The sequence below is a fragment of the Physella acuta genome, unplaced genomic scaffold, assembly GCF_028476545.2.
Source record: "Physella acuta isolate Inbredline_101_S28 unplaced genomic scaffold, ASM2847654v3 ptg000268l, whole genome shotgun sequence".
NCBI lineage: Eukaryota > Metazoa > Mollusca > Gastropoda > Physidae > Physella > Physella acuta.
Genome location: NW_026731787.1, coordinates 37,519 through 50,708, shown reverse-complemented (window position 1 = coordinate 50,708; position 13,190 = coordinate 37,519). Strand labels below are relative to the sequence as shown.

Below are 13,190 nucleotides of genomic sequence, written 5' to 3'. Positions count from 1 at the left end.
CTCATTCTAGCCCTAACCCTAGCCATAGGTCACTGCGCATGCGCAGAACTATCTTTTGCCGAAAAATCTTATTCCGAGTAGACACTTCGTAAAATTTATTGTATTTTACAATCAATCAATCGGCGCGGAAAGGGGTTTAAAAAGTATCGATACCGTTTAAATAGTGTCATTCGGAGGATTGCTTTGTGAGACGAAGTTCGTAGTCTGCTAAAGCGTAAAATATTACAAAAAATTAGACTTAAGCAGAAAAATGGATTATTAAAATAATCCTAACAAATACAGAGCTAGTCCGAGTGTTAAAATATTTTAATACAATTTTTGAAAACTTACCTTTTTAAGTGGCTTTTGTTTTGACATATAGAAAAGGGGTCTTGTAGAAAAAATTAATCTGCCGTAAGCGGCCGCATCAAGTCGTTCCGACCAAAGTTAAAACGGGTTACGGAATCACGTGATATCTATTTTAAAGCCGTTTGATGCGCTATGTGTCGACGGCTTTAGACGTAATTATTTTCTTTGTAAACGAAAGGTTTTGAGACTGTGACGTCATATTTTCTTGGTTTGTGCAACTAACTATGATATACGTTTTTTTTTTCGTTAAAAAGGCTAATTTAAAGTAGGGCATGAAATTTTGTGAAGTGGGCAGATAGACTCCAATGTATGACAGAGCATGCTTTTTTGTATAGCATGTGACACGAAGACATCCAGATATAACCTCCCATAAAATATGCCTTTATTGTTTGTGACAGTCTTGTCATTTCACAAATATCTGACGCATTTGTCCGGATTATTTCCCCAGTTAACTTTTGCCGGTGGCTGTCGTTAATTGTTACAATCTCCTGGCACGATACTTCCTGTTTATTGTTTTCCTGTCAACATTCTACATGAACGTCACATCCGGTGTTCCACGTGATCTCTTTCAATATGTCAATGTATTAAGCACTTGTTTTATACATAAACACACACACACACACACACACACACATATATATATATATATATATATATATATATATATATATATATATATATATATATGTACGTATATATATCTATGTTGTATATATATGTATATATATATATATGTACGTGTAGATATATATAAATATGTACGTGTATATATATATATATATATATATATATATATATATATATATATATATATATATATATATATATATATATATATATATATATATAAATTTTATATATATATATATATATATATATATATATATATATATATATATATATATATATATATATATATATATATATATAAAGTTTTGCTAAAGTGGGTTGAAAATATCGGCATTCAAATCATGGCTAAAACACTGGTTTGGTTTAAAATACTTTAAATATGTTTATTTGCTGTTGCAGTATGATAATCAAGCGAAAAAGAGGTATGATTGTATGTATGTATGTGTGTACGTGCGGGTGTCACAAACGCACGTACAGACATACGCTGTATTTGTCCGTGGAACAGATAGTGTAAGCACGACACCATTGACACAAGTACCAGTACATACAAACCTGAAGTAACAAAAGATGAAGAGTGTGATGATGAGGAAGGCGAGCGAGATGAGGTTGGTGATGAAGATAACATCTATCAGGATCTTGTACAGGTGGATCTGAAATCAAAATTAAAAAAACGGCCAAATACAGATAAATATCAAATTAAAGAAAAACGGTCATATAAAAGTAAATCTGGTATCATACAAGTGCAGGTAGTTTAATGGTGAAACTTGAATCAAAGATGTACAATTTGTTTACAGTTAAATTTTTTTACAGGTAGATCTTAAATCAAAGATGTAGGCCTACAATTTATTTCAGTTAGATCTTAGATCAGAGATTTATAATTTATTAATAGGTGGCCTAAATCTTAAATGAAAGAAATGTACTTTATTAACAGGTAAATCTTAAATCAAATAACTAGCGCTCATAACCACTAGACCTGTTATTAAAGAAGTATGAGACATATAGATAAATTAAAAGGAATTAACCACTGGAACACTAGTACAGCTAAACCAAACACGATACGCAGACAATTACAGCTGAATGCTTTCATACTACACTACATTAAAACTTGTGTTTGTCTTTTGTAAAACACATCAGCTGTTTGGGAAAGGTTTTTGTGTATAGAACAATTGCAGTGTGAGACTTTTAATATATCAGTTGAATGAAACTTAGCGTGATGTAATTTACTGGATAATTGATTTTTTAAATATAAAACAGACAGTGAGTCGGAACGCTAGACAAGAGACGGACGGACGGAGTAAGGACGGACGGACGGACGGACAGACAGACAGACAGACAGAGAGACAGACAGACAGACAGACAGAGAGACAGACAGACAGACAGGCGGGCGGACGGACGGACGGACGGAATGACGGACGGACGGACGGACGGACGGACGGACGGACAGACAGACAGACAGACAGACTTCAAGTAACTTGTCGTGTTATCAAACCCAAAGAAAAATTAATTCGTAGCATTTACATTTTTTCAAATCAATTTACATAAATTTATATTGATTGTATTTTTAAACTTTACAATAATGTAATAATGTTTTTTTTTATGGGTTTTTTTTTTAGTTTTTCGTTTCGCAACATTAATGTTCCATTTGTTTTTCCCCAAATCTTTTTTTTTTAATTTAACGACTACATGTATTTAAATTTTACATTTTCCCAGCTCCATTACCATTTGGCCTGCCATAAGAAACTGCTGCAAATAATGCAGTTAATGGTTTTAACATTTCACAGCTCCAAAATATATTTTATACTCAAATACTCTTAATAAATCAAACTAGAGTTAAACGAATGTATCTGAACTGATAATGAAACCGCCATGCATACTAAAATGTGTACGTAAATAAGTACGTCAGTTCTCATTAGAGTCACCGTGAGCATCCCCTCCCCCTCTCCCGACACACACGCTAATCAAATGTTTGACTGAATGTGTCGACCAACTGTGATTAAAATCCAGATTCTCAAGTTGTTTTTACATGCAGCTAAAAATAAACCGCGATCACGTGATTATATTTGCCCTGGATTGATCTGTTGAAAGAGTATTGAATATTGATGGAAGACAAATAGCACGCTTTCCCAGCCGATTTCACTAAACTTCGGATTTGCTTTTACATGTACCATAAAGTAAAAAAAAATGGTTTTAAAGATGTGTTGGTGGCGGGGAATTAAGAAGTTGTTTGTTGGTGGTGGTGGAAGATCCAAAAGGTGTTTGGTGGTGGAGTGATATCTAGAAGGTTCTTATTTGTGGTGAAAGATAAAGAACGTGTTTGATGGTGTTGGAATATCTAGAAGGTGTTTGGTGGTGGTGGAAGATTTAGAAGGTGTTTGTTGTGTTTATTGGTGGTGGAAGATTTAGAAACTGTTTGTTGGTAGCATATAATTGTATACGTTTGAATTATTTTTGGGCCATTGGAAGGTTTAAACTGATTTTTTGTAGTTAACGTATATAACAATGGATGCTGGTAGTTGGAAGTTGAACCTGGTGTAAAAACCAGCTAAAAACAGTCTTCACTGCGCCTCTGGTATTTGACGATGTTCGGAGTATTTAAAGCAGAGGGTTGAATGCTGGGAGGAAGTTTCATAATGTCATGGCGGGAGTTGAAATATTGATCTCACTAATGGTAGGCTAAAAATACTTAAAAGCTCATATGTGTTTTATTACGGTGAACGTTTGAAATACCTGCTTTGATATTTCCAATTGTTATATGTCATATAAAGCAAATAGAAGCCAGATTTTCTGGCAATAAAGTAACATCATGAGCTATATAAACTTAGACTTGACGTCCATTTCATATTCAGTCCACTGCCGCTATCAACACTATGCATAGCAAGCAAGTCTATATGTTCTTGGTTCTGACATAAGTCATTTGTCCTGAAGACGTAATGTCCCATCACCACAACCAGCTAACACACAGCAGTCAGTCGCCTCCCATTCGAGCAAATATTTTTATTGGGCAAGTTAACCTAATACACGCTCGGAATAACTGCTGATAAAGATGAAAAAAAAGGACCAGACGCGTCTGAATTAAGCACAGACGTCCTAGACCCTAGTCCCACACAAATCCAAGAACTACAAGGTCGGGAAATTAATTTTTGGTCGATACATTAGGTCAGTCTCAGACCAAAGTAGAATCTCCGACTTTTGATGGGAGGGCTCTAAGGAAAATATTCTGGGAAAGATAGCTGATGTTATCGTATGGTAGGGGGTCTTTGGTTTAGCTTCAGTCATCTAGACAACTAGGAATATGATTATACATTTCATCAATTGTGATTATAATTTTACTGCGGGTACCAGAATGGCGTAACAAATTATGGGACACAAGTCAGCTCTATTCAAAGTTCAAATATTTTTAGATAGTTTAATATGAAACACATGTGCAGTAATGTCGTACGTAATTCTTTTTTTTTGTGTGAAAAAAATGTGAAAAACACAAAAGCTACCCTTATTCGCAGCTGAAAAAACTATATCGATGGTTGAGTAAAATAGAACAATTAGTAAACAGCTGTCGCAAAAAGTTATATCTTGATCGTGTTAGCCAAAAGCAGATTAATTGTTGATCCGGCGTAAGTCAAAGGTTCCAGACTGAATACAAAGCAGGAAATTTGGTGGGATGAATTGATCGCGCTAGTTATTGCTTAGATCTCATTTCTTATTGGGAATATCAATAGACGTTTCTCTCTCATTTAAAGGGGAATTGTTATTGTTTTCTTTCTTTTATTTAAAGAAGAATTGTTATTTTTTTTCTTTCATTCATTTAAAGGAAATCGTTATTGTTTTCTTTCTTTCATTTAAAGTGAAATCGTTATAGTTTTCTTTCTTTCATTTAAAGTGAATAATTACTTTCTTGTATCTCAACATTTAATAGGCATCGTTTTTTTTTTCGTATCTCTAAACTCATACACTTCTAGACAATAACATTTTTGTGTGTCACCGCATATGTATGTCTTTCTTCTTTTCTAAGTCTACTGTCTAGTGAGTCACAATTAGTAATTACGGTGAGAAAAAATCCTGACAGCTTCATTATCTAAGAAGAGATAACATTGTTTTTCTCCTAACGGCAGAGAGAATAGTCGTCTGCTAAGGTCTCGGATCTACAGAAATTAGGTCATGATATTGCACGAGATTTAACATTTATTCTAACAGCACTTGAATAAAGCTGTTTGAAAGGGAAGAATATTTGATTTTTGTGTCTCATGTTACTCTACCTATCATCCGCGCTGCTTCAAATATTTATATTTATAATATAATTCTTCTTTTATCCCCAATTTATTTCAGCTCTAGTTATAAGCCAGTGCACCCACTCCACCGAAAATTATCATTTGACTTATTTTAAATTTTTGTTTACAGTGTTGTTTTCTCGAATCACCATTTAATTACACATTTAAATTTTCAAGTTGAAAACAAAAATTGAAATTAGACGTTTTGTACTATGTAGAAGTAAACCATATTCAATGCTTGAAAGAATGTCAGAAAGAAGTATCACTATTATATGTACCAGTCCACACAAGCCGATGATGAAAACTGTAATACTGAAGAGAACACGGTAAATTAAACTGACGCTGTAAATTACATGTATGGCGCAATTAAAAAGAAACAAAAAATCTAACCGTACTTCTTATTGCTAACAATTGCTGTATAAAAAAGAACTCATCTTTCAGTTTAAGGTTGAAAATATAAGGCTGAAAAAAAAAGGTTTGTGCATCTAAATTTTTCTGCTGACCAGGCACAAAGTGAGCTTTACCTAAAACACGTTAGAAGCTAAAGCATACATTTCGTAGATAAAACTATTCTTACGTTCCAACATTAAGGCTTATCCGGACCACTTGCTAGCGTCATATACATACATTTTCTACTATATAAATATGTAAATAAGGAAGTCTAGACGAACATGGTTCATTTTAGACCTGACATTTCCTATAAATTGCAGCACTCGTAAATAAAATTGATGCTGTGAATTATCTATATAATTTATTCCTTTATTGATCGTTGTTTAATAATTACCCTAAAATGATACAGTTTAAAAGCTTTATTGAAGGAATTTTCTCGAAGCCTAAGGGAACGAGATAAAATACGGGTTGTTGATGAGAAGTTTAATAAGCAGACATAGCTAAACAGACAGATGATTCATGGCGGGTTTACTTGATAAAACGTAATGTTCTTCTGTATAGAATGTGGGGATTAACGTATAATAAAAGGGCACGAGTCTTCCCATAACTACTCCTTCACCATACACATCGTTTAGATTGTGGTAAAGGTTTGTTTTACGACAATCCTATGGTTTCGTGTCTAAGTCTACATTGACTGACACTCTCTCCACAAACTGATATTCTTTCTACACACACACACTCCCTCCACACATACTCACACTCCATCCACACACAGCGACACTCCTTTCAGACACTGAACTCCCTCCACACTTAAGTACACCACAAGACATGACTGTCTTCTTCCGTCTCACTTCTAGTGTTGGATGGGATTCCCTCCAACACAATGTAGTATTTTTGATTGGCTTCTATAGCCTTTGTCCAACCAAGAACAAACTACAAGGCAGAAGAGTTACTGTCCGCAGTCATCGAGCATCATCTGCCCAAAGGTTTGAACTTGAGACTCTCCGGTTTAGCAAACCACGAGCTTTACCGACTCGACCACGCCGACCTCCTCTCAACACACTGACACTCACTCCACACTCTGACACTCCACACTCTGACACTCCACACACTGACACTCACTCCACACTCTGACACTCCACACTCTGACACTCCACACTCTGACACTCCACACTCTGACACTCACTCCACACACTGACACTCACTCCGCACACTGACACTCACTCCCCACACTGACACTCACTCCACACTCTGACACTCCACACACTGACACTCACTCCCCACACTGACACTCACTCCACACTCTGACACTCCACACACTGACACTCACTCCACACTCTGACACTCACTCCACACTCTGACACTCACTCCACACACAAACAATCACTTCACACACACTGATAATTCCCCCACACATGCTGACACTGTCCATACACACTGACATTCATCCACACACAGACCATCCCTTCCACACACACTAACACCCTGGGGATTAAACTCGATTTCAACATCCCATCTGTTTGGCGAGCCATGACAAAAAAAGTGAGAACAAAACTGTGTGTAAACATCATGAGGCGATTGATGAGCTTCCATCAGTAAATTAGCGGGCATATTTTGCCAATGTTAAAAGCATTAGGGAACTACAATAAAAATGATACCAGATCGAGATTAATACTCTAATTAGGTAATTAAACTGAGACTTTAATAAAATGATGAGATTAAAAGCAGTTGGAGAAATTACAAGAACAAAGCTGTTTGACAAAAATTATCAAGATCCTAGAGATTGGGGTTAAAGGTCACGTTGATGTGTCACCAAGATCAGCGGTTAATGACCACGTGACTAACGCGGCTAGATAATCCCACCAAATCCAATCAGATATTTGTTGACTGCCTGACTCGCTAATCCCACTAAATCCAATGTTTAGTGACTGCCTGACTCGCTAATCCCCCTCCCCATGTTTCATAACGACTATTCCAAGACACCATATTGTAACGTGATCGTTAAAACACAAACGGTCTTTTGTCTAGAGAATACACGTGTTGTTTTCGCCGTTTTACAATTATATTCCAGTCAATGGAATCGACTTTGTTTCTCTGCGATAATTGTCACTAGGATCAAACTCGCTACACCGTCATAACTTATTTTAGATATAACATGGAATATAAAATTACATGACATATTGTTGTAGTAGCTATTCATGATCACTGACGTACAACAACTATATTTAGTTAATTGTATTTTACAGGTATTACTCTTGTTAAGTGTAGTTTCAAATATTTAATAAATTATATAAATAGAACAAAATAAATAATATTATTAATTATTTAAAGTTAGAGAATAAATATCAAAGATGAACACTATGAACAAATATAATGGCTAAACACTGACAAATAACACAATACCAAATATTAAAAAAAAAATTATTCTACAGAGTTACAGCCTCCCCCCCCCCACCTCCCCCAGTTCTCCCTCCTCTCTCTACCCCCCCCCCCCCCCCCAATCATTTTTGAGTTACAAGAACGTCATTAAAGGAAACGTCCATAAAATGTCGGGAACTTGTTAAACTTGCCCGCCTGAAGACTTATCGTAGGGGTCATCTTCCCACACTGCACCGCGCTACCCAACGGATGAAATACGAAGGGACGCCACTCTCACATTTTAAGCAGAAAATAATGACGTAGTACGCGAGATTTCAATTCCAGACGATTTGAGTAAACATTTCATTAAGTTAGCGGAAATCTGGTGAGGACAGTGACTGTATTGATATTTCCGTTCTCGTCGAAAATTCAATTGTTTATAAAAACTTAAAGTCTGCACTGGCGGCTTTTCGACGTTTAAAGTATTAACATCGGTATCAAGAAAACAGAACTTTGAAAGAGTGAATTAAATGATTTTGATCCGTTTGATCGGGGGAACTCTTGGAACTTTCTCGGGGGGGGGGGGGGGGGTGTAGACCATAATTTCGAGGTAAGGGGGTGCAAGTGTTTCTGGGTACAGTGCCCCCCTCCCCGAATAGATGCATTAAGGAACTGCTAATCTACCTTCAGCATTTTAAGATTCTTGGCATGCAACTTGCATTACTTACATTCTGGGAAGACTACTAACATTACTTACATATTTAGGCTACTAACATTGACTACATTCTGGGGAGGCTACTAACATTACTTACATTCTCGAGATAGTACAATTATTAAATCATTGAAAATTTTCTTACGTTTCTAAAATTATTGAGAGGTTACCTACATCACTATTGGGCGGTGTGGTTGAATGGCAGTGCACCCAAACTGAAAATCTTGAATTCTTGTTTGAACCCGTAGGAAGTCTTTGAGTCCACCCAGCTCTGATAGAAACTTGACTCACTAGTAAAAACGGCTGGGCATAGCGATTATTACAATATCCCTTTATATGCCAAGGGCACATAATTAGATGAACTCTACTTCACCTACCACATGATCTGTCAGGTTCGAAATGGAACTTTACTTACATTAGTAAAATCCTTGAGGTATTTGTTAGGGTAGCCTTCAGAACATTACTACTTACACGAAACCTCCATATACCTGTCTATAGTCTTTAACTTGTGAGGTAACTAACACTAACTGTTTTAGTACTAACTACTTACCTCACTCATATCCTTGAGATATGTATCAGAGTAGCCTTCAGAACATGCGCTGTAGTTTGTCCAATTGGCGAGCCATGTACCATTTGCTAAACAAATCCTGTATGCGAAGTACTCTGTTGATAGTAAAAGTATGTTCACAGTTGACATGAATATATGTTCTTAGTTAACAGTAGTTAATGAATATGTGTATCATGTAGTGGTGTGTGTGTGTGTTATGTGGTTGTGTTATGTGTGTGTGAGGAAGAGAGAGATAGAGAGAGAGAGAGAGAGAGAGACTCATACTATGTTATTAAGGTCTCGTTTCAACTTCTTTATTGTAAGATATTTTAAATGGTTCAAACATGTCTTGTATTCTAGATATTAAACATATTTTAAGCAGCTTGAGGTCATTAAAAAGTTAAAAGGTAAAAGTTTAAGGTAAAGGAACAGTTTCATAAATCCTCTAATCATAGGTTGATAAAGCAATTTTTTATGCTTGTGTGACTTTATGACCTACAGGACTTCAAACCACATCAAGACCTTTCGCCACTAGATGAAAGGGGTAACTATTTTAAACTGAGTGCTGAGTTAATTACCGCGTTTTCTTTACACCACAATCGTAACTACATAAAAGAAAAATTCGCCTTTAATTTAAACTGGTACATTAAGGTCTCGACCTTGCTAAATCAATGTGTCATGTGATGGCATTGGGGCATGGTCAGGAGACCGTCATTAGAAAACATTCAGGAGACCGTCATTAGAAAACATTCAGGAGACCGTCATTAGAAAACATTCAGGAGACCGTCATTAGAAAACATTTAGGAGACCGGCATTAGAAAACATTTAGGAGACCGTCATTAGAAAACATTCAGGAGACCGTCATTAGAAAACATTCAGGAGACCGTCATTAGAAAACATTCAGGAGACCGTCATTAGAAAACATTCAGGAGACCGTCATTAGAAAACATTCAGGAGACCGTCATTAGAAAACATTCAGGAGACCGTCATTAGAAAACATTCAGGAGACCGTCATTAGAAAACATTTAGGAGACCGTCATTAGAAAACATTCAGGAGACCGTCATTAGAAAACATTCAGGAGACCGTCATTAGAAAACATTTAGGAGACCGTCATTAGAAAACATTCAGGAGACCGTCATTAGAAAACATTTAGGATACAGTCTTTAGAAAACATTTAGGATACAGTCTTTAGAAAACATTCAGGAGACCGTCATTAGAAAACATTCAGGAGACCGTCATTAGAAAACATTTAGGAGACCGTCATTAGAAAACATTTAGGATACAGTCTTTAGAAAACATTCAGGAGACCGTCATTAGAAAACATTCAGGAGACCGTCATTAGAAAACATTCAGGAGACCGTCATTAGAAAACATTCAGGAGACCGTCATTAGAAAACATTCAGGAGACCGTCATTAGAAAACATTTAGGATACAGTCTTTAGAAAACATTTAGGAGACCGTCATTAGAAAACATTTAGGAGACCGTCATTAGAAAACATTCAGGAGACCGTCATTAGAAAACATTCAGGAGACCGTCATTAGAAAACATCCAGGAGACCGTCATTAGAAAACATTCAGGAGACCGTCATTAGAAAACATTCAGGAGACCGTCATTAGAAAACATTCAGGAGACCGTCATTAGAAAACATTTAGGAGACCGTCATTAGAAAACATTCAGGAGACCGTCATTAGAAAACATTTAGGATACAGTCTTTAGAAAACATTTAGGAGACCGTCATTAGAAAACATTTAGGAGACCGTCATTAGAAAACATTCAGGAGACCGTCATTAGAAAACATTCAGGAGACCGTCATTAGAAAACATTTAGGATACAGTCTTTAGAAAACATTTAGGAGACCGTCATTAGAAAACATTTAGGAGACCGTCATTAGAAAACATTTAGGAGACCGTCATTAGAAAATATTCAAGAGACCGTCATTAGAAAACATTCAGGAGACCGTCATTAGAAAACATTCAGGAGACCGTCATTAGAAAACATTCAGGAGACCGTCATTAGAAAACATTCAGGAGACCGTCATTAGAAAACATTTAGGAGACCGTCATTAGAAAACATGCAGGAGACCGTCATTAGAAAACATTCAGGAGACCGTCATTAGAAAACATTCAGGAGACCGTCATTAGAAAACATTCAGGAGACCGTCATTAGAAAACATTCAGGAGACCGTCATTAGAAAACATTCAGGAGACCGGCATTAGAGCAGAGACAAGAGACTGGCATTACGACACAGACAGGCCAGTAAGCGAAAGTACCTTTACAGGTTACCGAGTGATCGGTTGATTGAATGATCTACTGGCCATTCTGAGATCGATATATGTATGGACGTTTTTACTCCGTCTTCGGGAGAAGGGTTGCGTGATTCTACCACAACAACATTGTGAACTACACGTGACCAACAATACATCATTTACACATACAGCAATTCTGTATAGGTAGTATTCAATCGGGACGAGTGGCTGGTGATGTACACGAATGGGTAGCCCGTTACTCTCATCTAGGTGTCCCGACCCTAGGAAAGATGAGGCTCTTTAGATAATGACGGCAGCCCGGCTAGAGAAACATGAAGTCAAACAACTGATGTTGTACAGATAGTTATGGGTTATCAGAGACTATAGAAGCACATCTAGAAAGAAGAGCAGGCTGAGTCAACGTGCCATTTGGTGAACTTGTTTGGACCTTATACTTATTATGTTTGAGAAAAAACATTACGTTGGATTTGTTCTTTGATCCACTCAATGGGGAGTGGGGTGAGGGGGATGAATTATATTTTTTATACACTTAACTTTACTCTTTACTCTGACTTACGTAAAATGAAATTAATAATGACTCTCAACATCAATATTCAGTTAGGATAAAATCAATATTTTCTATCTCGACATTATAGAAAACCAAACCTAAAAAGACCTAATTAATTCCAATAAAAATATAATTAAGCTCTCTGGTCTGAAAAAAATGTTACACGGAAGTTATAAATAGAAGTACTAAAATTCCCTGGTGAAATCTGTGTTGACAGCTAAAAATTAATCCTAAAATATCCTTACAATAGTGGCTTTACAGAAAAAAATTTACATTGCAGTTTTTACAGAAAAAAAAATTACATTGCAGTCTTGACATAAAAAAACAACAAAAAACAATAAAATATCGTAGTAGCTATATATCTTTACAACGACCGTCTTTACAAAAAAAATAAACTCGTAGAACTAAATGTCCATATAATAACTGTGTTAACAAACAAAAAAACAAAAAACAAGAAAAAGTAGTACTAAAACTCCCCGGGCAAATCGGGGGCTGACTATTCAACTAGAAAATATGTACTCAAGTATTCTACGAGCGAACAAATGTATTGATAAAAGCTTATTGGGGGGACGGGACTCGTAGGGGGCGGGTTAAAAACTGAGTGTCTGTCGAGGGGAGACGGTTATGACGAAATGATGAGCTATCTAGAGATGTGAGGAAACTACCACACGGTAGGAACTGGTGGATTTATGCAGATTAGGTCAGCGGGCTTGGGGAAGAGGGGGGGGGGGGGGGGAGAACAAGTTAATTTATTGAAAGAAATCTGGTTCTTTCCATAGCGGTATAGCGACGTTTAGTTTTTACTTAAGGTGGTTATGTAAATCACCGCTTCATGAGATGGGTTTTATTGTAGGGAAATCTGGTAGTTTCCATAGCGGTATAGGGAGATTTTAGTTTTTACTTTAGGTGGTTATTTAAATCACAGCATGCATGTAATGGGTTTTATTGTAGGAAATCTGGTTCTTTCTTAAAGTAGCGGTATAGAGAGATTTTAGTTTTTACTTTAGGTGGTTATTTAAATCACAGCATGCATGTAATGGGTTTTATAATTGTAGGACATCTGGTTCTTTCCTTAAAGTAGCAGAAAAAGGAATTTTAGTTTTTACTAAAAAAGTAAAACTGTT

At 36.3% G+C, this 13,190-nt stretch overlaps 1 protein-coding gene across 1 annotated transcript in view; it reads right to left on the bottom strand.

The window, feature by feature from the left end:
• The window catches only part of LOC131939207 (corticotropin-releasing factor receptor 2-like), a 35,360-nt gene extending 25,960 nt beyond the window's left edge, over positions 1 to 9,400 (bottom strand). The window contains exons 1-2 of the mRNA XM_059297400.1: positions 9,254 to 9,400; positions 1,531 to 1,628 (exon numbers count right to left, since the gene is read on the bottom strand). Coding sequence (XP_059153383.1) covers positions 1,531 to 1,628; positions 9,254 to 9,400 — 245 coding nt within the window. The remainder of the gene's footprint in view (positions 1 to 1,530; positions 1,629 to 9,253) is intronic.
• Between the last annotated feature and the right edge of the window lie 3,790 nt (positions 9,401 to 13,190).